This window comes from Petaurus breviceps, unplaced genomic scaffold (assembly GCF_028583685.1).
Source record: "Petaurus breviceps papuanus isolate PSGF00001 unplaced genomic scaffold, PetGlider_PUasm1.0 101, whole genome shotgun sequence".
Lineage (NCBI taxonomy): Eukaryota > Metazoa > Chordata > Mammalia > Diprotodontia > Petauridae > Petaurus > Petaurus breviceps.
In genome coordinates, this window is record NW_027185575.1 from 4,101,355 (window position 1) to 4,126,405 (window position 25,051).

Below are 25,051 nucleotides of genomic sequence, written 5' to 3' on the forward strand. Positions count from 1 at the left end.
GGGCTAGCTAACCCTACTCCAATGCTCTGGCATAGGGCGGGGATGTTTAAGGAACACAGCATGCCATTACAAATTCACTGCCAAGTACCACACAACCACCCACTACCAGAATCCACCCTTTATCCTTTCTTCCTAGAAAAAGAGCAAAAATCCACACTACCTGTGTGTAACTGTTCCATTACAAGTAGAACATCTTTACTTATCCATACTACTGTTTGTCCACAACTACTTTTAGGGGGTTGGTATAGAGTTAAAAGAACTGAAGTAAGGAGGAATTTTTTTCCACATAACAAACCTATTTTCATAACTGAAATAGCTATGGTTTTATTTACCGTATGTGGAGTGGTTGTAATACTTGAAATTTCTGGGATTCTCAAATGAAGACTCTGCAAAACATATGTTGTCTGCATCTAGATATAATAGAGAAACGTGACATTAAGAATGGGTTTGAAAGATACAACTACAACTCCTCGATAGATGTATATCCACATTGATACCCTACACAGAAGGGGTCAGTCTAAGCAAGTATAGAGATTGAACACTAATCCACGAAAGAGAAAATGGTCAGGGAATGAAAGGAAGGAGAAATCAGTGAATCAAGCATATTAACCAAATGGGAAGAAGAAAAATGTTTTTTAAAAGTACTAAGTAGTTACTATTCACAGATGAAAGGGACAGTCCTAGTTAGAAAATCTGTGGATGCCACACTGGCATATGAGCAGAAGAGGTGAATTTTAGGATTTTTACAATTGGCTAGAAAGTTCTTAAACACTTCTTGCATAAAAGCCAACAAGAATAACGCCTGGCCCACATTATATCTGTCCCCTGACATTACAGATTAAGTCTGGGGAAGAGTCCCATACAAAGCCATTCCAACAGGCTGACTTAAGCTTTTTGCTTCCTTTGTTAATTATCTACTGACCTACATTGTACTCAAAATAATATTTTATAGACAAGGGAAAGGATTAGGGTGGCTGCCATAGGGAACTGAAGCAAATTATTCTACTTATTTCCACTCACTTGAAAATATACTGTCCAGTAAGGTATCAAAGCCAAGAAAACCGGGATAATCTTGACTAGGGCTTTTACATCTTCAACTTTATCTTCTGTAAATGGCCCTCCACGGGACATTTTACATGAATCAAATAGACTTTGTTTATGAGACTGCTGAAATACTCCAATGGTTTCTCTTTAGGAAATAAAATACAGGAATTAGTTTAATATTGATCTGTAGCCAAATGAACGTAGAAAAAAAGTTTGGAGAATGGCATATTCTTGACTGTATTTTACTATATACATTTATGGATTCCACATTCATAATTACTACACTGTGCCCACTAAGAATTAGCAGTCCCACTTTTTCTTTGATATATTCCTTTTTCCTCTTCTGTGGCTATGTATATAAATATTATACCACCTTTCAAAGAAACAGTTACAATAGTAAAAGTGCATTATGTTGGGGTGGCTAGGTGTCGCAGTGAGTAGAGCACCTGCCCTGGATTCAGGAGGATCTGAGTTCAAATCTGGCCTCAGACACTTAACACTTACTAGCCATGTGACTCTGGGCAAGTCACATAACCCCAACTGCCTTCCCCACCTCCAAAAAGGCAAAAAAAAAAGTGCATTATGAAACAATAGTCATTAAGGTGCCCCAATACTGCTTCAACAGTTCTACGTGTTGGAAAAGGTAGTCTCTCTACTTTTAGTTTACTATGCTCATTTCTTAAGGCTTAGCTGACATCAATATTTTTAGTTAATGTATAGAACAGATATTCCTAAGTCAGACCCCTGGAGTCAGGAAGGACATAGAATCAGGATGATGGGAGTTCAAATCCACCTTGAGATAGTTACTAGCTTTGTGATCCTGGGCAAGTGATTTTGTCTCAGTGAGTCTGCCTCAGTATCTTCATCTGTAAAATGGAGATAATAATAGCACCTAACTCACAGGGCTGTTGTGAAGATAAAAATGAGGTAATACTTGTAAAACACTTTGAAAATTACAAAGTACTTTATTAATGCCAGTTATTCATATTTTACTATTTTTTTCTCTTTCTTTTTCTTTCTCTCTCATTTAGTGACCTTATCAGCTCTCACAGCTTCAATTATAATCTCTATGCAAATGATTCTCAGATCTTCCTACCCAATTCTAATCCTTCTCTCATTCTCTCCCTTACCCCACCCCATGCTTTCAAAACTGGCCTGTTTTCTACCAAGGGCACCATCAGTCTTCCAGTAACAAGATTCACAATCTGAGAGTTACCTTTGATTCCTCAATCTCTCCCCATATATCCAATTATATCCCTTCTACCTCAGCAGCATCTCTTGAATCTGTCCCCACTCTCCAGACACACAGCAACCATCCTGATTCATGTCCCTATCACACAAGAGCCTCCTCACTGGTCTTCTGTCTCAAGTCTTTCCCACTGCAATCCAGCTTCGACACAGCTGACAAAGGCTCATTCTTAGAGTATAGCTCTCACTAAGTTACTCGCCTTATTCAATGAACTCCAGTGGTTCATTATTACTTACAGAATCAACTAAAAACTCCTCTCTTTAACACTTAAATCCATTCACATCCTGGACCCAATCTACCTTTCCAGCCTTATTACACATTACTCTCTTCTATATATGTGATGGTCCAGCCAAAACAGGCCTTCCTGTTATTCCACAAATATAATATTATACTTCCTACAACCACTCCTTGATCATCACAGAAGCTCTGACTTTGCCTGAGCCTCAGGCAGTCTAGTGGCCCCTAACTTCCAGGGGCTGCCATAGCAAAGCTGGACTTAGTTAAGGATCCCCAACCATCTTCTACATGAAGTCTTTCCTGATCATTCTGGCTCTTCCCAGGCCTCTCCCTCAAAAAAAATGACTCTGTGTGTGAGTGCATATATATGTACTTATTTTCTCCCCCTAGAGAATATAAGATTCTTGAAAACAGAAAATGTTTCCCTTTTTTCTATCTCCATCTTCTAGCATAGTCTCCACTATAGCGTTTAATAAATGCTTGTTGACGGACTATTCTTCCCCTTCCTCAATGTTTGTTGACTATAGGAGGTAAATAATAAATATCCAAATGGGGAAATGACTATACTAACAGTGATATATATTAACATAACTAAATGCAGTAGCTAGCAGCTTTACAAATGACCATTTAACTATGGAAAAATATCATATATGAAATAATACTAAAGTGAAAACAGCAGCCTAAGGGGAACTACACTGTAACTATTTTTTAATTTAAAAGTAAGAGATAAAAGATGTGGTGGGGAGAGACAGAAGGTGGGGAAGAAAGGGCAAGGGGAGAAGAGGTAGATAAAGAGAACCAAAGTGATGGGGTGCTTGGGTGCCTGAGCTAGGACCTCAGTTTGTAAAATCACACTTCTCCCTAGCCTCAAATCCCCCCATCCTCTGAGGATTATCTCTGCCCCTTTTCCCCTGCCAATATTCTACCTAGCAACCATTCAAGATCAAGCCCCAGACAAATGTTTATCTCCCCTTGGTACAATAACAAGCTGCACCTACAAATCCTTCACTAGTTTATCTGTAAGTAACTCCCAGTTCATTATATACATCCTGAATCCCTCATTAGCTTGAGACATATGTATACTCCCCAACATCCATCTTGTCAAACACGATATTGATGGGTGGCAGCTTCGTCAGCCCTGACCACTAGCTGACTTCAACCTAAAACCACAGCTCCATGCAGCACCCCCCTCCCCTGGGCTATTTCCCAGTGAATTCTGGACAATACACCTGCGCCTGTGCAGTGGATATTAAAAGTTCATGTTCCTTTAAGAACTGACCACTCCTTAACTCCTCTCTAATCCTGCCCTGACACACCTACTTAGCATATTTGGCACAGATTCTACTAAAGATTATCCTATAAAAACTTTAACTGTATACCTTTAAGGTTGCATGTTCCCTAAGACTTGTTGCCCGCTGTAAAGCGTAACAATAAATCTTTGCCACCTTGACTCAGAGAATGCTTGAGTCCATGAATTATTCGCTCCAGACTGCTTTCCAGGGACTCTGGTTATTGCGGTTCCTGGACTACCTGAACTCCTTCACCCCTTGACTTCTTGTCAAAAGGAGAGCAAAAAGGAATAATTAAAAAGCTGTTTAATTGTTTTTTCTTTCTCTGATGGCTTAGTGAGTGGGTTTATATTATTTCTTTGGTTTTATTAGATAAAAAATAAGAATTCTCCTCTCTGAGAAGTTGCCCACTCTATCTTCCAGACTCTTCCAACTGTCCTCATACATGGGCAGGAAGAGGCTCTTTCCCAGTAAGGAAAACCACAGTTCTGCATGCAGTTAAACCTCCTGCCTGTTCCCTTGGCCTAAAATAAATGGGAAAAAAATTATCAAAACACACCACACCCTTTAAAAGTACTTTTAGGTTTTGTCCTTTTTTTTTCTTTAATCTGTTTGGTTCAACATCACATGGTAGGCACTTAGTGAACATTTGTTAATTGAACTGAATTGGCTCTAACATTTAGACTCCTTGATCCAATGCATATAATACATTAGAGCTTGTAATCTGGGACTGTTAACATTGGTTATTCACCATTCACAATTGTGAAGAAGACGCTGAAACAAGTCCATAGGCTGCTTTGCTACCCAAATAATCAACAGATGACAAATACATCTGGTAAGCATCATACCATATATGGGTAATTAAAATTATATTTCAACATATGCATATCATACTCACTAGAAATATCATATACCCTAGAAATAATCTTACAGCTATTCTTTGTGTGTATATGTATATATGTGTATATATGTATGAATGTGTATATATGAAGTACAAGCCAAATTTTTTAAATTATTTCAAATCTATTCTCACCTTCAAATATACACACTTATAAATACATAAAAAACACTGAAGTTAATTACAATCTTCAGGAGAAGGGAAAGGAGAAAGAGGGTAGTGCCTTAGTGAGGAAACTACTTTATAAGAAGAACCCTCTGGTAATGAAACCCCTTTGGATTTGGCTTATAAATGCATCCTTCTACTGCTATCTACTCTGCACTACCCAGTGAGTTATTTATCTATCTATCTATTTGCCTGCTTATTTATTTACATTTGTTCTGGACTGTGATTTACTGGTATAGGGAACTCCCTGTGAGAAAATTACCTCTGCCAATTTGCAGACAGTTAAGTGTTCCACAACTTATATTCTTAGAGAAGATAGGTGACATGCAATGGTGAAACTCAGAGCTAAGACTTGAATACAGGTCTTCCCAACTGAGGCCAAGTCTATCCACTGAGCCACTTTCCCCCGTCCTTCTTCTAGCCCCCCCCCCCCCCAACTTCATTGTATACCAGAATTTTACTTTCAGCTATGAATACAATACAAAATAAACAGTAAATCTTCAGTTATGGCACTGTTTCCACACATCAAGAACTGATAGAATAGTTCCAGGTTTAAACTTCCCCTCTCTCCTTCCCATGTAAAAATTTATTTAACTATAAAATAAATTCCAGCAATGGAGAGAAGTCAATAGATCCATGTAATGGAGTTGCTGTCACTTGCCATTCAGGTAGAAATATTTTCATAACAATTCCTTTTCTTCACTTGTGGTAAGGAAGGACCATAATAAACAAACTAAGATACTTCTTCCCTATCACATATACTATGTAAATGACTAATTCTGAAACTGACATCATGTGTACAAGTGTGCAATTCTTAGAAGAAAGACTACAATCACTGTGATGTCCTCTACTATTAAATGCTGACGTCCAAAACAATAAGGAAAGGTCATATGGTGCTTTCTGGAAGCTAATACAACTAATTGGAGGGTCCAGACCACTACATAGCTTCCCTCAGCAACTGCTATAAACCTTATCACCATGGCAAAACAAGGGCAGAAATCATGCTATGGAAAGCACTGGGTCTTTAAATGTTTCCCTTCCCATCCCCCCACCCCCTAGCACTAAATGTTATTTTATAAATGAATGACATTCAGCCTTATAGTAAGTAAACTCTTTAGCTACTAGATGTGCATTAGTTTTTCTGGCTATGAGTCACCATTTACTTGAAGTTACTTATTAAATAAGCTCTTATTCCTTCTACTAGCTTAAAGGAGATAAAGTCAACTTCCAGTCGGTTGTTGCCTTTACTCATATCTTTCCAAATGACCTTATAATTATACTTGCTGCCACTGAAGCACAAGAGGTAGGGAGGAAGGGGAAAAGGGTGGGAAGGAAGAAAAAACAAAAGGAAAGGGAAGGAAGGAAGGAAGGAAGGAAGGAAGGAAGGAAGGAAGGAAGGAAGGAAGGAAGGAAGGAAGGAAGGAAGGAGGGAGGGATTTGTTAAGTGCCTACTATGTGTCAGTTAATGTTAAATGCCTTGTAAATGTTATCTTATTTGATCTTCACAGCAACCCCAGGAAATAGGTTCTATTATTATCCCCATTTTACTGTTAACAAAAGTTAAGTGACTTGTCTAAGGTCACAGGGCTAGCTTCTGTGAGGTCAAATTTGAATTCAGACCCCAGGTGCAGTGCCTGATCCAATGTGTCCCAAAATAAGGCTATATACTATTTATAATAGTAAACAAAAACCCAGTTCAAATTTGAATGCAACATGCAAAGTAGCTACACTAAAAATACAGAAAACTGGCTAGAAATATGACCAAGTTATTCCACAAACGATTCAAAATATATCTTACATTATTCATATAAATTCTAGGTAACCCAGACTACAACTATCTCTTTTGAAAGTCTAACTCTACTAGGCCCCACTGTCTCCAGAGCCATCCAGACAACTTTATACAAGTAACTTTACCTCTCTGGGTCTATTTCCTCCTCTATCAAAAAGGTGGATTGGCCTTGGTGACCCCTAAAGTCCCTTTCAATACTAAATACCAGGAGTATCCCACTTCTTACGCTAAGAAGGGTTGCTGTGTTCTTCCTGGGTCTATCTTCTTTCTGGCCCTACTTGCCTCTGAAGTCCAATTAAAGGACGGCCACATAATGCTCTCCCTTCTGTTTTCCTCCATCTTCTAAGAACAAAACCACTAATTTTCTTCCTATTTTCTGCTGGGCTCTATGGCTCTATATAGGAATGCCTACTTAAGTCAAAAGAGCTGCCTAGTCAGTCCAAACTGTTTCTAATTAAATTCATATACATATATATAATTTATTTATATATTATATATTAATTCTTATGGATTGCTGCATTTTGCTATTTTATTTGCCTTTCTGCTTTTCTCTTTAAATGGTGACTTAGGTTCTTTGGCTTTAGATGATGTGCATTCCAAACTGCATAATTCTACCTGAATTTACAAAGCTCCTATGTTCCAAACTGAGCTAAGTATTTATACCTTCAATTACTGACAAGGGATTGATCTGCTACTTACAAATAGAACCCATTCCACTTTCCAGAGCTGCTCATCTGTGCAAAGAAAATGATGCACTCCACATACCTGCTTTTTGCCAGGTTACTTGATGGCTCTATTCTTTGAAGAACTAGTGTAAGTGAGTAAAGGAATGTTTGGCCCACAAACTCAATCCTAGACCTAAAAACCTTGACCTAAACAAATAGGAAATTCCCACTCAAATTTCAAATCGATATTAATTCTGGTATTCTACCTGTTCATTCCAATAACATCAATAGTTTGGGACCAGGTCACCTAGCAGATAATCACAGACATTTACTGAAACCTCAATAGGCATAGATGCTTCTACATCCCAAACTGGAGCTAAGATGAGATAGTCAGAATAGGGTGGAATTTAGAACTAAGAAAGAAGGAAAGGATCTACTAAGGTAAGCTGATGAAACCAGTGCCCTGAAAAAGCAAATGTAATTCAGCATGCTTCATTTTCTCCCAAATTTATTGTTATAAGTACCTGAATCTAAAAATCAAGGGAAGAGAAAAAAAGTCCTACATTAATGGTTTATAGCTTAAACATCAGCCCCATCACAGTCCTTGCACTTCATATCAATATTGAACTTTGAACTGCTAACCATAAAGCCTACACTGATTTGTCACTACATACCTGCTGCTCCTACGTTCCCCGAATCGTTTCCGTGAACAGCAGGAATATGCCAAAATCCTGAACATATCAGTAAAAGCACTGCCATCAGGAGGTTTAGTGATAAAAAAACTCTGACCACAGAGGAATACCATGAATGCAACTCCAATGCAAACTGTTGGGATGATGTATCCAATAACAAAGCTCATGTTCTGTTGAATATATGCAATGCCTCCCAATGAAAGGATTGCTCCCAAATTAATGCTCCAATAAAACCAATTAAAAAATCTTCTAGTCGCTTCTGGACCTCGATCTTTAACCTAAAACAAAGATAGAAAAAGAATATTAGCAATATGCAATAATACTGTCATGGCTTCTAATAGATTAGAAAGATCCTATAATGACTTTTTATGTCAAAAACTTTGAATTATATATAAGAAATTCAAGACAACCACATTCAAATCTCATCTCTAAAGCTTACTGCCTTCCCATCCCTGTGCCTGCATTTTCTCATCCTCATGAAAGGAGGAGGCCAGACAAAATGGCCTAAGAGATTCCTTCCTGTTCAAGATCTGTGAGCCTGAGAGCCCATAAATTCTCTCTACTTTTAATTTAGGTAGCCATTACAGAGCTCAACACTACAGCAAAACTCCTCCTGTGGTGTGTGTCCTCAGCATATAAACTGAGGTTCCAAATGATATAACCCTTGACCAAAATCACTTTACACTTCTCTAGACCTTGATTTCCTCCTCTATGAAAATGTAGGAATAGAGCAGCAGCAATAGTGGTGGTGGTACAATAATAACAAAAACACCTTCAAAGCCCAACCCAACACCCTTGCCAGAAGAGGGGAGTAACAGCAAAGAAGGGAGACTGTTAACAGTCATGAGGAGATACAGCATGGATGTGGGAATTGAGTGATTCCTAGGTCATTATGGTAGTTATAAAGAGGCCTGACAGAAACTCTGAAATGCTGCCATTTCTGGTGGTCTGATGGTACTCAGCTGAGTTAGTGCCCTGGTCAGTGTGGTACTCTTAAGAATCAAACAAATAGTCAAAGCAGCAGAGTCCTGCAGTCTGGCTCTACTTGGAACCTTCATGATGATCACCTCAACATTGAGGAGAGTGGATTGAGTGCTGGATCCCAAAAAGGTCAGACACACAGAAACAAATTAAAAATACCGATAGGCCATTCACTGGAATTACTCAGGCACAGGCAGTACTGACTACTAAAGCAGGTAAACTATAAACGTTCCTAAAATATACTAATGTTATGAATACCTGAATTATGTACCAGGATTACTTGACAACAAAATTGGAAATATATCTTTACCAGCAATAGTCATGGGTGGCATGCAACTTTGTGCCAACTATATCATTTGCTCCAAGTTATACAGCACCATGTAGCCAATCAGTGTAGGACAATCCACAGAAATAATTTAATCTCTAAACCCATATTAAATGAAATAAAAGTGGAAATGGAGGAATTATGTCTGAAGAAAAAGCTGAAGAACTTAAAATCATTATAAGCTTTTGCTTAAGGCTAACTCCAAAAGTTCTACCCAATATTGACACAGATGACAAAATCAATGTTGATGTCTCAAATGATTCTGAAGAAGACAAGGGCAAATCTAGGTTGGAATTTCAAACAGCCATTTTGGGCATTCGTAGTATGAAAAGTCAGACAGCAGTTGAGAAGGGGTCAAAGGTTATTAGAAGAAAAGGCATCTTGTCAGCCTCCCACGTCTCTTCAGGATCAAGAACAGATCACATAGAAAAGTAGTCATCTACACGGGACAGTGGAGGTTTGGGGGAAATAAAGGAAAGTAAAAACTGTTTGAGGGGCAGCCAGGTAGTGAACTGGATAGACTACCAGGCCTGGATTCAAATATGGCTTCAGACACTTGACACTTACTAGCTGTGTGAACCTTGGGCAGGTGCTTTGCCAAAATATATATATTTTAAACTGTTTGAATTGATATGATGAAAAGGTCACAACTTCGACTGAAGAGTCAGCAAAAGTATTCTTACAGATGACCCATAATTGTGGAGAAGATTCAGTTACAGATAGTGGTAGATTTATCTGAGGTCAGAATAGACTTAAGTGAGCACAACCAACACTGAGCTAAGTAAGCAAAGACATTTGGTGGCTTTTTAACGACTTTCCCTGCATGGAGGGGCCTGATGTTGTCACTCTTGCAGGACCCATCAATGGACACAAGAATGAGGCCTGGGTTCATCAAAGTAGAAATTGGGGTTGATTTTTTTGTTTTGTTTTGTTTTTATGTCATTCACAACTTAGAGGGCTGACCACAAACATTCAAACTCCCCAACTCCCCATAGAGGAACAAACTAGTAATTAAGGAATGTGAATACCTGCATCCAAAGAAAATTCATGTTGATAAAACATAAGCTCTACAAGAGCAAGGATGATTTTATTTTTGTCTTCATATCTCCAGGCCTTGGCACAATGCCAGTTACATAGCATGCATTTTAATAAAGGCTTTTTCATTGATAGTACCTTGCTCCCATTATAATTTGCAAATTTCTATTTTAAAAGGTCATGTTCTATTTCTTTTTTTTGTAGAAACAAATGTCATTTAAAAAAATTTCAATACAATAAGACTTAGGAATTAGAAAAGACTTATTTTTCATCTCTGCATCATATTTTTCTCTTTGCAATATGTGTGTATATGCACACAAATATCCGCATACACACATCTTTCTTTTTTCATTTCCTCTTGGTTAAGTAAACCAAGAAGAAAAAAAAATGACTGGTCAAATTTGAGGAAGTTTCATTACCGAAACTCCCATTTCCTTTTAAAATGACTTTCAATTTCAGTAGGGGTCGTTATCCCTTCCAGGATTCTCCGTGTATAAAGACGTATATGAAAAAGACAAAAATGAAGATCTTTATTAATATTTATTCTTTCATACAACCAAGAAGATAGACGATCGCTTGTTGGGTATGTTATAAAAAATATTCCTTTCATGTATGGGAAGATACTGTACTGGAAATCACTGAGATCCCTTCCTACTCTCAAATTCTGTTATTTTGTGACCAAAAAAAAAAAAAAAACCCACAATACTTTGCTAAGTTTTCTGATATCCATATCTGGTCTAAGTTTTTTCTCTTCCTTAGAAGGAAGAAAAGAGGAAATTGTATCTTCTGAACTTTTTTTGAGCATTCTAATTTTGGCTTTGTCTCAAAGGATACTTTAAATGTTCCATTTTATCTAAGTCAAGGGATATTTCTTTGGGCAATTGTTTAACTGTACAATCCTTAGTATACTAAAACCATTTGTCCAAAAAGCTGCAAGTCTCATTTCTAAAATAGATGCATACATAAAAGAGTAATGTTCCTATTTCCAAGGCAGAGATATCCCTAGTCTAAGATTCTCCATTTCTGAGAGGGCCCAAGAATCTGTTTTTTATCCATAAAATGGTCAGTATGTCTGCTTCCTCATGATCACATAGGGCTCACTCACAGAGAAAAAGGGCAAGAGTAAAACCTAAGACACTTAAAGATATTAAATTTCCTCAGATAATTGGCTCAATGTCATTATCACACTAATCTCAATAATACCCCCTAGCAACTAATGACAACCGAAACTCACAATCAAAGGCACTGGTAAGGCTCTCCCTTCCTCAGTGTCATACAGACATGATCATATCCCTATTAAACACTGAACAAGTCCAAAAACTTCAAAAAATCCACAAACGATGTAAGGAGTCTTTCCCCTTTTCTTCTAGTCAAGATCTCTAGAGGGATGGCACTTTGATCTATGGGATTCCTAAAGAAGATAGGAGTGGCTAGATTCCTAAGTCACTAATAAGGTACAATATTTCTAGGTCAGGTATTCGTTCAATACTAAAAGCAAAGAGAAAGTGAAGGCATTCTTATCACTGAGTTATAGGGATCAGTCAATTTCTCTGGCTTTCTGAACTTGACCAGTCATCACATCTAGAGGTTCAAGGGAGTCTGAGGTAGCCAAAATTGGCTTAGTTCCAATCCTGGTTGATGGCTTCTAAATTTATAGGAAAAATTACCGAATAATAAGCATGCAACTCACAGTGCACAGTAGAGGGCAGCTACAGACAAGCACACATATACATATATCACCTATAACACCCTACAATGTGTTTGACAGATTTGGTTCCAATGATTGGATGCCACGAGCCTAAACAAGGAACCAGTCTAATGGACAGCTATCCTCCAATAACCATTCTTAAGAGTTTTCAAACAATCTCACCTTCTGCTGATACCAGGGGTTTGGAGAAGAGCAGACCAAGAAGAGGCTGTCTTTCTACCTGATGCTGGGATCTAAGTCATGTCACCAATAACTGCAGAAGAAAACAATCTTTATTCTGCACTGAGGCTGAAGTTTGAAAGAGACACTTTATAGAAGTTACAAGCGCCTTACAAGGACAGGCAATTTCAGAGTGAAAGATACCTTCTGAGTTTCTCTTCAGTTATGTGAGCTCTGATCAAAGCACTTGGTATTCAGTATTGAGAATATAAAATGAGGAAATAAATCAATGGCAGTTAACTGGATTATAAATGCGCTTAATCAATATGCCACAAAAATAAAGGGTCTGTAGTTTTTACATATACTTTGGTTCCTCACTCCTGCTTTTATCTAGTTATACATTTCTTCCCTTTTTCCTCTCAATCAGGCAGTCCCCCTCCTCCTTCCCTTCAGCTCATCCTGTTCATTAATTTGTTTCATTTTTGTGTCCCTTTCCAAAAAAGGTTTTCTTCCCCACTCTCTTCGCTCTCCATCTTCTCTTCTGACCCTCATTCTCTGATTCATGACCCCTGCCTCTAGTAGGAATTTCTCTTGGAAGCAATCAAAGCTTCCAAGGTCTCCATTCTAGGCTCAGCCCTCTAGGTGCTTTCTGCCTCTGCCTAGTAGGGCATGGATTCTCCCTTTCCACTGGGTCTCACTCTCAGAACGATGCCTATTATAGCAGGTGTCAAACAGGCTGAAGGGGACCATGATATCACCTCCCTGTCCTCCTATCCCACCCCACCCCATCCCCATCCCCATGGATCTATATCCTCTTGTGTTACCTTTTTTTTTTACATTTGCCTGGAAATCTCCTCCCTATGTTTATGCTCCCCCACTAGTCCAGGTGCTAATTTGCCCCCCAGAGTTCCAAATCCCACCCTCCTGGGTCAAGTAGATTTTTCAGGCACCAAATTACCCAGGCTACATCCAGTATAAAGTTCTCATCCCGTAGTAGCATTCCTCTCACCTCCAAAGTAAGCCCTTTTTCCTTTCCTCCCCTTTTCAATCTTCCCCCTTTCTCTTCCCTTACTCCCCACATCTTTCTCAGGAAACATGCCACCTCCCCCCCATTGGTAGCTCTCACTCCTCCCTAGCCATCTATTCCCTACCTCAAGTCCCTTTCACGTACCCTCCTCTGATGTAATATAGTCCCATAAAAGCATTCATCTGTAGGTAAGCTGTTGCCAGGTTCTGCCCATAATGCCCCCACCTGCCTCTTCAATGTTAACTCTACCAGATTTCCACTTTCACCTCTGTCTCCATGTGTACATTTAGAAAAAATGTTTCTTACTAGTCATTCTCCTGTAGCTCTGCTGCCACCACCATCTTTATTCATTCCTCCTGTATTTCTGTTGTTTGGGGTCAAGAAGCAAATAATATTTCCAAGTTTTGGTTTTCTTTCTAAAATGTTTTGAATTCTTCATTAGTGAATGTCTACCTTTTTGTCCCATATGGTTAAGCTCAGATTTGCAGGCGAGGTCACTCTGGGCTGTATTCTAAGCTTCGCTGCTCTTCAGAAAACATTCTTTATTTCATTTCCTCCTTTTTCTAGTGGGTACTTAATAGTCCTGAGTTATTCTAATGTTCTTTCCTTTGTATTTGAAGGTCTTGCTCCTGGTGACTTGCAGAACTTACTGTTTCTGGATTGAACTGTTAAATTTAACCACTACTGCATGTCTTAGAGTTGAAACGTTTAGGTTTGGTCTTTTTGTTTTGTTTTGTTTTCTGGAGTTGATCTGTGAATTTGTTCCACTGGAATTTCATTTTCTATTCTCAGAAGTAAAGGGCAGCTCATTATTTCCTTCACTATAGTGTTAAAGTTTTTTGTCCTGTTGTGTTCTTCTGGGAGACCTATGATCCTCAGATTGTCTGCGCATCCTGTCTTCAAGTTCAATGTATTTTGCTTGCATAATAGGTAGATTTTCTTTTAATGTCCTTGTTTTTTGCTTCTCTTCTTTTGGTACATGGCCTGGCAGTTTCTTAGATATAGTTCTGGAATATCTGAGAATATTCAAAGAAAAACTGAATACTACTAAAGAACATGTGCTGAGAAGGGCCTTTATTAACAAGATGAACTCACAGGTCAGGGAAAATGTATTTTTTTTCTTTATTGGAGGTAATCAGTGTTAAGTGACTTGCCTGGGGTCACACAACTAATAAATGTCATAGACTGGATTTGAACTCGGGTTCTTCTGACTCCAGGGGAGGTACTCTAAACGTTGCATCACCTAGGCGCCTTGAAAAATGTTTTTCTTACTCTCTTAACCTAGAGGCTTTAATCTCAAGAGTTTTATGCTTCTACATGGGTATGTACGTAAAAAGACTCACTGGCATCTTCAAGTCAGAGCTCAAGGGGAAAAACCCACTTAGCACAATTAATACCTTTGAAATACAATCTTAACAGTACCAATGGAAGAATAAAATGGGTGACAGTTGATTTAGATAGAATTAAAACAAAAACTCATACCATATTAACAAAGTGTAGGGTCACCACTCCAAAGCAACTACATAAATATTAATATCATTCATCAAATAGAAGAAAACTGATATTCTCAGGCTGCACAGTAAAACCAAATTCAAAATTTAAAGAAATAATTTCTCAACAGATATCTCTTGACAGAGCAATAGTTAAGCCTGATCAGAGACCAATGAACCTTTTAAATTTAACAGACAGTAGTTTAGAATCTATCAAATAGCTGAAATCCATAAAAAGAACCAAAAGGCTATCTATTCTACACAAACTAAACCAAAAATAGGTTGACAAGGAACAAATGGCTGAGTCAAGTTGATTTGTTTACAGAAATTTGATGGGTTCATGATAATAATACAAGAGTAAGTCATTGTTACCAGAAACTAAAAAAAGTTCATTCTTAAGAGGTCTGAGTTTATGGACCAATGAAGACTTTGCAAGTAAACAGCAACATATCACTGCAGGATGCAAAAATTTAGCAACTAGTGAATATCTACCCATAATCACCCAGACAAAATACCAAGTCACAAAAACTTGAAATTTTAAAAAAATGGTTATTGATGTCTTTTGTTTTTAATGTTGCCTTCATTTCCCAATATATCCCTCCTCCCTCTTCAACCCAGAACCATCCCTTATAATAAACAAAAAAAGGCAGTTCATCAAAACCAACCAATACACTAATCAAATTTGATTGTATATGCATTATTCCATATCCACAATCCTACACCTCCACAAAGAGAGGGAGGTATAATCTTATGTGCTCATCAATACTGACTTTTTCATTACAATTACATAGTATTTGATTTCAATTGTTTTGTTTTTAGGATCATTGATCTAGAGCTGGAAGAGACCTCAGAAGACATCTAGCCCAACTCCTCCAACTTTACAATCCAATTCTAATGGTTTATTTGTTCAAGAAACTGAAGATCAGTGTTTTGCCCAAGTTCACACTTGATTATCCCTGACATACCAGCTCTATTTATCTAAAAACTTGCAAGTTTCATGGCTACAGTGGATATATACATAAAATGTTAGTTTTTCTTTTTCCAGGGGAAGAGGCATCTCTGGTTTTGTTTACTTCATTTTGTATCAATTCATTTAAATCGTCCCATGTTTCCTTGTATTCTTCTTATCTGTCAGGGTTTTTTTTTTAATGGCACAGTAATACTGCATTATTATGAAGAACATTATGAAAAACAATGTTTTTAATAGATTAATAAATATCCATAACCTCAAAACTACAAGGAACTGAAAAACTAGCTGAAGAAATCAACATCAAATGAAAATGGTGGGAGAGATATCATCCCTCTATAACCCTTATTATCTGTTATAAATAAGACCCTCAGAATCCCCAAGAATCTCTCCAAACGGTAAGTTGCAAAACAGCTGCTGACCTACAAGTGAAGGTGTTTCCTCATGGGGAGTCCCCACATACCAAAGAAATCACAGGTCCAGCCCCAACCCCCTACAAAAATTACCCTACTGATTACAGCAGCTTACACTGCCACAACACTATAGTTGACAAAATAATTTCCTCACTACCGTTTCATATGGTAGGTAATAACATTTATATAATACTTCAGAATTCAAAAAATGTTCTCCTCAACAATCCTATTAGGTAGGCAGTATACATGTTATGCCAACTCTACAGATGAGGAAACTACTAAGAGCCAGGGAAAGGATGTATTGGCTAGTTAAGGGGTAAAATTGTTTTGTTTTGTTTTCTGGAGTTGATCTGTGAATTTGTTCTACTGGAATTTCATTTTCTATTCTCAAACCCAGTTCTTATCTCCAATGCCTCTTCCTTTTCTTCAGTTTTTTTTTTAATTTTTAAATTTTTTTTGCTTTTTGGAGGGCAATTAGGATTAAGTGACTTGCCCAAGGTCACATGGCTAGTTTTGTGTGTGTGTGTGTGTTAAGTGTCTGAGGCCTGATTTGAACTCAAGTCCTCCTGACTCCAGGGCCAGTGCTCTATTAACTGCAGTATTTTTTTTTAATAGATGCCTAAAACAGACATCATCTTCTTCATCTAAAACCTTGTCACTTTTAACTTCTCTATTTCTCTTAATAACACATTACTCTCCAAATCACTTAGGGCAGAAATTCTGAAATCACCTGATTCTTAAATTTTGTCTCCATAATTGGCTGCTAAATTTAACTGATGTTCTCTCTTTAATCTGTTCTCTCCTTTCTACTCTTTCTTCCCATTCCCTAGATCACATCTTCATTTAAGATGCAAAGAACCCTAGTCATCTTGTCAAATTTTCTCATTTTACATATAAAGTTCAACCTCAGAGAGAATGCAACTTGTCCAAAAAGTCACATAAGTGGCCAAATCTTTTTTAAGGCCACCCTCCACACTGTCCTTACTTTATTTATGTCTTTTATTTTTAACATAATACTTATTACCAAATATGTTCCTCACCCTCCTCCACACCACTTCAAGGAATTTCTTGTAACAAAGATTTTAAAAGATAGTGAAAAAAAACAGTTAAAAAAAACAATCAACTCATCAACCAAGTCAGATGGCAAAGGTAACATATTCCACTCCACAGTGCCCATAGTCCCCCATCTTTTCCAATCTTATAAAACTTTTTTTTACATTGCCACAAGGGAAAATGTATCATTGAATGACCAAATGAAGAGCAAAATTAACTAAGGGATCACCCACTTGATAAGCATCTAACTCAAGGACAGTTTACATCTCACAGAGAAAAGGCTAAATGTTAGATTTTAAGCTCCTGGAATGCAGAGACTGTCTTTCTTTTTATTAATTGCATCCCCAGCACTTCCATGACTTAGAACATGGCAGGCACTTAATAAATGTTTGTTGGATTGGATTAGATAAATTACGAAGGGCAGGATGACCAAAAAAAAAGCAACTGTTGTCCTACCTTCTACATTATTTTCCTTGGTTATTTCCCCTTATTCCCTGTTTGAAAGATTACAAGAAGTAGCAAAGTTTTATCTCCAGTCCTAATCTCTCCCGAATTGAGATATTTGGTCTCTAACTACTACTACAACTCCCATCTTGATGGGATCTCCAAAATCAATAAATCCCCAAATGAGCTCATCATCTTTCCTCCTCTTCCTAACTTCCTCATTTCTGCTAATAGGACCAATAATCTCCCAATCCCTCAGGCTAAAAACCTGTTATCTTCAGCTCTCCCTACCTAATTATCCCAACTATCGTTCTAGAATCATTAACACTACAGTTTGGATTTTTCCAGTCACTTATCATATACTAGCTAACTTATACTAAATTTATTTGTGTTCATGCCTTTATCACCACTCCCATCCCCACCACCTCTTCCCCCACTCTACCGCCCTCCCTCCCTGCCCCCCTCCCCACATACACTCTACAAGATTTTAAGTTCTAAGAGGACAGGAGCGTTGCCTTGTTTCATATTGGTTTAGTGAGCATTTAGTAAAGATCCCTTTATGTGGCAGATACTTAAAAATTGTTTTGTTGATTTGGACTTGTTTAGAGTAAGTCTAAAAGATGATGAAGGAATCAATGAGAAGTTGGCAATAACAAGATCTCCTAGAGAGCCCTGGGAGAGCTCTGGGTGCCATGAATGATCCTGAACATAAAGTTGTACTGTTTCTTTGCACTTAGCAGGTTAAGTTGGCCTTGCAATCAGACCTAGATTCAAATTCAGCCACAGTTCCCTATTTGTTGTGGCACTGATTACAGGCAACTCAGCTATTCTCTCAGAACCTGTTTCTTCAACTGTAAAATGTGGAACCTAACGTCTGCACTGCCCACCTTCTAGTGTGACTATGAGGAAAGGTCTCAGCTAACCTTAGAGTACGTGAATGGTAATTATTATAATCTCATTCCTCTACATGCCTTTCTCCCCATTAGAGTCTAGAATCCTAAAGGGCAGGGACTATTATTTTCATTCATAGTTACCTAGCATATTTTCTAACTTAGATTACTGTTAATACCCTCCTAAGGGCTCCTCCATCCCATGCATCCACCCCCACATTCATCTTTTAGGTGCTAAGAATACAAAAAAATATTTTATGTATGTAGAATGAAAGCTCCCTGAGGGGGAAGGGGCAGTTTTCATTTTTCTGTATCAGGAGCTAGTATTTGCGTATATATACACATACATACATCCATAAATAGATATAAAGTTTTCAAAGCACTTTACAAATATTATCTTATTACATCCTCATAACCCTGGGAGATAGGTACTATTATGATCCTCATTTTACAAATGAGGAAACTGAGGCAGGCACAACTGAAATGCCTTACTTGTCCAGAGTCACATAGGTAGGAAGTGTCTGAATTTAGCTCTTCCCAACTCTGGACCCAGTGCTCTACCCTCTGTGCCTCCTGGCTATATCTCAGGTGTACCTAGTTAATAACATGCTGTCTCCCCCATCAGAATGTAAACTTTTTGAAGTCAGGGGTGCTGTCTTTGTATCCATGGCACTGAGCATAGTGCATGGCACATACCAAGTATTTTTAAAATGCTTGTGTTTTCATTCGTTGATAACCTTGATCAGACACTCACTACTCTTATTTCCAAGCCTTCTCTGGCTCCCTGTCACTTTCCAAATAAATGGAAAGACATACAAGGATCTACACTAATTGGTTCCAACCTCACCAGCCTCCCCATTAGACTGTGAGCTCCTGTACAGTAGGGCCTGCTTTTGCCACTCTTGGTGTCTGCAGTCTTATCAGGCTGAACTCCTTCCCCTATCTCTTGACACACTGCATGCTTTCTCGCCTCTCTGTCTCTGACTGTAGTATCTCCCAAGTCAAGGTTGTTTCTTCCCTCACCACTATCATCTTCTCATAGTGAAATCTCTTACCTTCTTTCAAAACTATCTCCATGAAGCCTTCCTTGATTCCCACAAATATATGTGACCTCTTACCTCTACAAATTTCTCAGAGTACTTTATCTGTGCTTCCCCTTTACATTCTGCTTTGTATGAGTTATTTGTGTCTTATTCTGTCAGTCAGTAAGCATTTATTAAGTGCCACGCAGTGTGCTAAGTGCTAAGGCTACAAAGAAGGGCAAAAAACAGTCTCTGCTCTCAAGAAGCTCACAGCCTAACAGAGGAAACAACATGAAAAACAACTATATGCATGCAAACAAGATTTATACAGGATAAACTGGAGATAATCAATAGAAAGAAGATATTAGGATTAAAGGGCAATCAGACTGAAAAGGCTTCTTGTGGGTAGGATTTTGTCTGGGACTTGAAATCCCAGGAAGTACAGAGGAAGAGGCAGATTATGCCAGATACAGGGAACAGCCAGTGAAAATGTCCAGAACAGGAAGAAAGAGGGTCTTGTGCAAGGAACAGCAAGGAGGCCAGTGTCACTGGATTATACAGTACTTGGGGGAGAGGGAGGAGGACTGGTTGTAAAGGGCTCTGAATGACAGAGGATTTTTTATTTGATCTTGCAGGTGAGGGGGAGCCACTGGCATTTAATGAATGAGGGGGAGAGAGAAGTGACATGCTCAGACTTGAGTTTTGCGAAGATTAATTTGTTAACCTAAGTAGAAGATGGACTGGAGTAGGGAGAGACCTGAAATAAGGAAACCAATCCACAGGTTATTAAAATAGTATGAGGTAATGAGAGCCTGCACCAGGATGGTTTCAGTGTCATAGGAATGAAGAAAGCACATAAAAAGAGATATTACAAAAACAAAATCAAAAGAATTTGGCCACAGATTGGATTTTTCCACCTCCACCCCACCCTGCCCAAGACTGCAAGACCTTTTGAGGGAAAAGGCTGTGGGTAAAGTGCTTTGTAAATTCTGAAGATAAATAAATATATGTGTGTATATTTGTATGTAATACTTAATCATTATTACTTATCTCTGAACCAACCAATACTCATTTCAGAAATCAGTGAATAGTAGATGCTCAATAAAAGCTTGCTAAATGAACGAAAGTAAAAATCTCTGATCCATTGAGGTGAAGAAAACATTTAGAAAAATTTTTAAATTGCACATATTTGCACAGATATCTTTACATGAGTTTAGATGTTTCTAGATTCTTCTTGTTCCAGTATAAAAGTATGCAAACAATCATGAAAACTAGCCTATTCTAGCTATAGGTTATGAAAGTCCATTTTTAAAAATTGTTTCCCTTCAACCAAAACCATAATGGAGATAGAGGCCACACCCCAGAAATAAGATGTCTGACATGAAAAAAATATACATACAAGCACACAACCAAGTAAGGGTTATATTTAGGTTTAAACAAGTCAAACTTGGGGGGAGGCGTAACCTATACACTTACATCTGTACTCTGTTTAAACTATCAAGTATTTTACTACCACAAGACTTAATTATAAAAGATCAGTGCAGAAAGAAACTTTTTTTTTTAACAGTAGGAAGATTGGCACACACTACTAGCATATTGCAGCTGATTGGAAAGGATTTGTTTCATATTAATTAGACCAAAGACATTTTTTCTTGCAACATGCTGCATCACTGTTACTACTGAAAAACAACTTCCACAGATGTATCAATCTACTGCAAAATTCTAACAATTGATCAAGATGAAAAGACCAAACATTTGCACTAACAACTTACTTAAGGGAAAACAGTGGGTAAGAATTGCTTTGAAAGGTAAAGCTGTCAATAGGCTTGATGTCAGGAAAATTTTTAACACTTAGATCTAAAAGTGGAATATAGGCAGCTTCAGGAAACAGTGGGCGCTGTCACTGAAGCTCTTTCAGCTAAGGCAGGGTGACCGTTATGGGGCAGGAGGGAAATCATAGTGCTGTGCATGTTGTAGCAGAGACCCTTTTTTAAGCAGGGAATGTACTGGATACCCACTGAGGTTTCTTCCAAGGCTGAAATTTACCCACTTAATTGGATTTAAACCCAGATCCTGATGTCAAATCCTGACATGATTCTTCTATATCAGAATGCCAATAGTTATACTACCCATGCTGATGTGAGGAAAAGTACTTTGTAGAACTTAAAGGGAAGGGTTGCATAAATGTGAGTTACTGTTATTCATCTGTAAAAGGGAGACCAATAATGCTTTGTAAACCACAATATACTATCCTAATGTAAGCTAGGATTATTGTATTAGTATTATTATAAGGACAGGCAGGAAGACTGCAGAACATCCAGACTGACCACAAAGAACTCATTTCCCTGGGTTATGATGGGAGAAGGGAAGTGTTGGGAAATCACTTCAGGACCTGAGATCAAATCCTATCTCAACATTGACCACCTCTGAAAAACTCCAGTAAGTTACTTCACATCTCAAGCATGTTTCCTCATCTACAAAATGATGTTAAGACTATAAACAGATTGTCCTAGTACCCAGAGCACTGGCCTCAGAGGCAGAGAGAAGATCCTCCCCTGGAAGGAGGGTTGTTTCTGCCTTTCTCCATCTCTAGCACTTAGCATAGGGCCTAGGAGTGAGAAGTGCTTAATACTTGTTTGCCAACAGACAGAGTCATTTCCCTCACTGAGCAAGCCACTAAATAACAGCTAGCATTTTAAGATTTGTAAAGTTCTGTACAAATATTATCTTGCTTGATCCTTATAATAACCCTGCGAGTTAGGTGCTATTATCCCCATTTTCAGGTGAGAAAACTGAGGTTCACCGAAGTTTGGTGACTTACCAAGAGTCCAAACAGCTAGTTTCTGACACAAAACTTGAACTCAGGGCCTCCTGATTACAATTCTGACACTCCAGTCACTATGCCACTTACCACCACTGAACCTCTCTAAGCCTTAGTTTCATTATCTGTAAAATGGGGATAATAATTAGAGCATTTATCTCTGACGGTTTCTATGAAAATCAAGTAAGAGATTATGTATGTAATGCACTGTTCAAACTCTAAGGAGCTCTGTGCCGGCTGCTAGTTTACTTTGTCCCTCCCAGCTCCAGGTCTAGGCTACTATGGGTCTGTCTCCTCCTCTAGAATTGGAAAAACTGGACTAAATGACCAATAACATCCCTTCAGACCAGCTCTACATAGATGCCATACCCAGACGAGATCCGAGAACCTTCCCGTTCTAAACTGTTGGTGCCATGAACTTCTCTGGACCCCTTTGCTCACCTAGAACCCCTCCAGCTCCCACTGAACAAGGCACTGTCCCCAGAGGGCCCCTAAAGCCCCGCCCAGCTCCAAATGGACGATGCTGCTAACGGGACGGGCCGCGGCCCCCTTCGGCTCCAAACCCATAACTCGGGTGGGCTCTAAAGTTCTTCCAGCTCCCAGTCCGCGCTGCCTCGCACCTCGGCTCCCACAGAAATGGGAAGGATGCGCGGACTCGAGGACCGCGGAGGACCCTGCTACGGAAGGACCAGCGGACCACCGCGGTGCCGGCCGCAGACCCCCGGCCCCCGCGGGCGCGGGCCTACCTGGTCTGCTCCGAAGGGGGTGATGTTGGCCTTGACGGTGCCCACGCCCAGCCCGACGATGACCAGCCCGGCGTAGACTGCCCGGGCGCAGTAGCGGCCGCCCCCCGGCCCGCCGCCGGGGGCACTGCCATTGGGGAAGGGTCCCGTGCTGTTGTCCAGCGGGATGAGCGGGAGGTCGCCGCAGAGGCCGGCGCGGGTGGCGGGCGCGGCCACGAGCGGGAAGCTGAGCATGCCGAGCAGGTAGAGGGCGAGGCTGAGCAGGATGGCGCGGCACTTGCCCAGCAGGGCATCGGCCAGCCAGCCGCCGAAGGGCGACACCAGGTACGTGATGCCCATGAAAAGCAGCAGCGCCTGGCTGGCCTGCGCGCCCTCCCAGTCATACGGGGTGCCGTTCAGGAACAGCACCAGGTTGGAGGTGACGCCATAGAAGGCGGCGCGCTCCAGCAGCTCGGCCACGAGCACGGCCCCGCAGGCCGCGCGCCGCCCCGCGAACGCCGCCGGGCCCGCTCCCGCGCCCCCGGGCCGCCACGGCCGGCCGCTCCCGCCCAGCAGCGGGCTGCGCTCGCCCGCCCCATCCTCGCCGCCGCGGCCTTCCATGCGCGGGGGCCGGCCCGAACCGCCGGCCGCCGTGCGCACTCCCTCCCGCGTCCCCCGCTCGTCTCGGCCGCCGCCGCGGTCTGCCTGCCCGTCGCCCTCTCCTCAGCTGACTCCTCCAGCGCCGGGCCGCCCTCTGCGCGTCCCGATTGGGCCAGCCCGCCTTCGATCAAAGCCAAGGGCGACAGTTCCGGTTCCTCCCCTCCCCTCCCCCCTCCCCCGTAGGCACGTGGGGATGAACACAAACCCCGAGGCGTGGGCGGGGCGGCTCCGGGATGCTCTGGGGGAGTCGGGACACCCAGCCCTGCACCCCTGCGGGGTGGCCGCCCGTCTGCGGCTGTCTTCGTGTATTCGTTCAGCCAGCTTTGAGCCGGCTCGGAGCCAGGGGGGGAAGGAGCGGAAAGAAAACTGCCCCTTCCTTCAGGGAGCTTGCACTCTAATTGGAGAACTGGAATGAATCCAGGGCAGCAACGGGGCGCCAGAGTGCATGAAGCGCCTCCCTGAGTCCTAATGCAGCCTCTGATACTGCCTAGCTGTGTGTGACCCTGGGCAAGTCACTTAACCCTACGTGTCTAGTATCTCTCATCTATAAAAGGAGCTGGAGGAGGACATGGCAAGCCACCAAGAAAACCCCGCAAAACAGCCACTCCTGAAACAACTCAGCAACAATGAATCAGGAAAACCATCTAGTCTGGCACCCTCTCCATGAAGACAATAGAAATTAGAGCTAGCATGTGTAGGTCACGCTAAGGTTTACAGAGTGCCTTAGAAATATTATCCCGTTTGATTCATGGAAAACCCTTAAGGTGGAGAGTATTATTTTACAGATAAGGAAGCCAAATTAAAAAAAAAAAAAAAAAACCAAAGTTAAAGGAGGAAGTGCCTGAGGCTGGAAGACCTCAGTTCAAATCCAGCCTCAGCCACTTGCTAGCTGTGGGACCCTGGGCAAGTCACTTAACCTGTTTGCCTCGGTTTCCTCATCTGTAAAAGCGGGATAATCATGCCACCTACCTCCCAGGGTCATTGTGACGACCAAATGAGATCACTGTGAAGCAGTTAAGACAGTGTTTGACACATAATGCTATATAAATGTTAGCAGTTGTTATTATTGTTTTATTAGGATTCAGGTCTGAATAGTAGTGCCACTCTGGAAAATGGCAAGGCTGGGAATGGAACCCAGGTCCCAGTGACTCCAAAACTAGAGTACTTGCCAGTACCTGAGGAAAGTGGAAGGTGTGAAGGGGAAGGGACAGGTGAAGGAAAGAGAACAAAGTCACAAATGCTAGGATCTGGGAGAAACTTTTGAACAGAGAATTTAAAAACTAGGAAGAACAAAGAATGTGAGAGC

The 25,051-nt window shown here is 40.3% G+C and overlaps 1 protein-coding gene across 1 annotated transcript in view; it reads right to left on the minus strand.

Annotated features, from left to right (window-relative positions):
* Window positions 1–23,721, minus strand: part of LOC138158039 (solute carrier family 15 member 4-like) — a 39,822-nt gene extending 16,101 nt beyond the window's left edge. The window contains exons 1-4 of the mRNA XM_069083953.1: window positions 23,110–23,721; window positions 8,011–8,306; window positions 1,021–1,189; window positions 333–410 (exon numbers count right to left, since the gene is read on the minus strand). Coding sequence (XP_068940054.1) covers window positions 333–410; window positions 1,021–1,189; window positions 8,011–8,306; window positions 23,110–23,706 — 1,140 coding nt within the window. The 5' untranslated portion in view covers window positions 23,707–23,721. The remainder of the gene's footprint in view (window positions 1–332; window positions 411–1,020; window positions 1,190–8,010; window positions 8,307–23,109) is intronic.
* Between the last annotated feature and the right edge of the window lie 1,330 nt (window positions 23,722–25,051).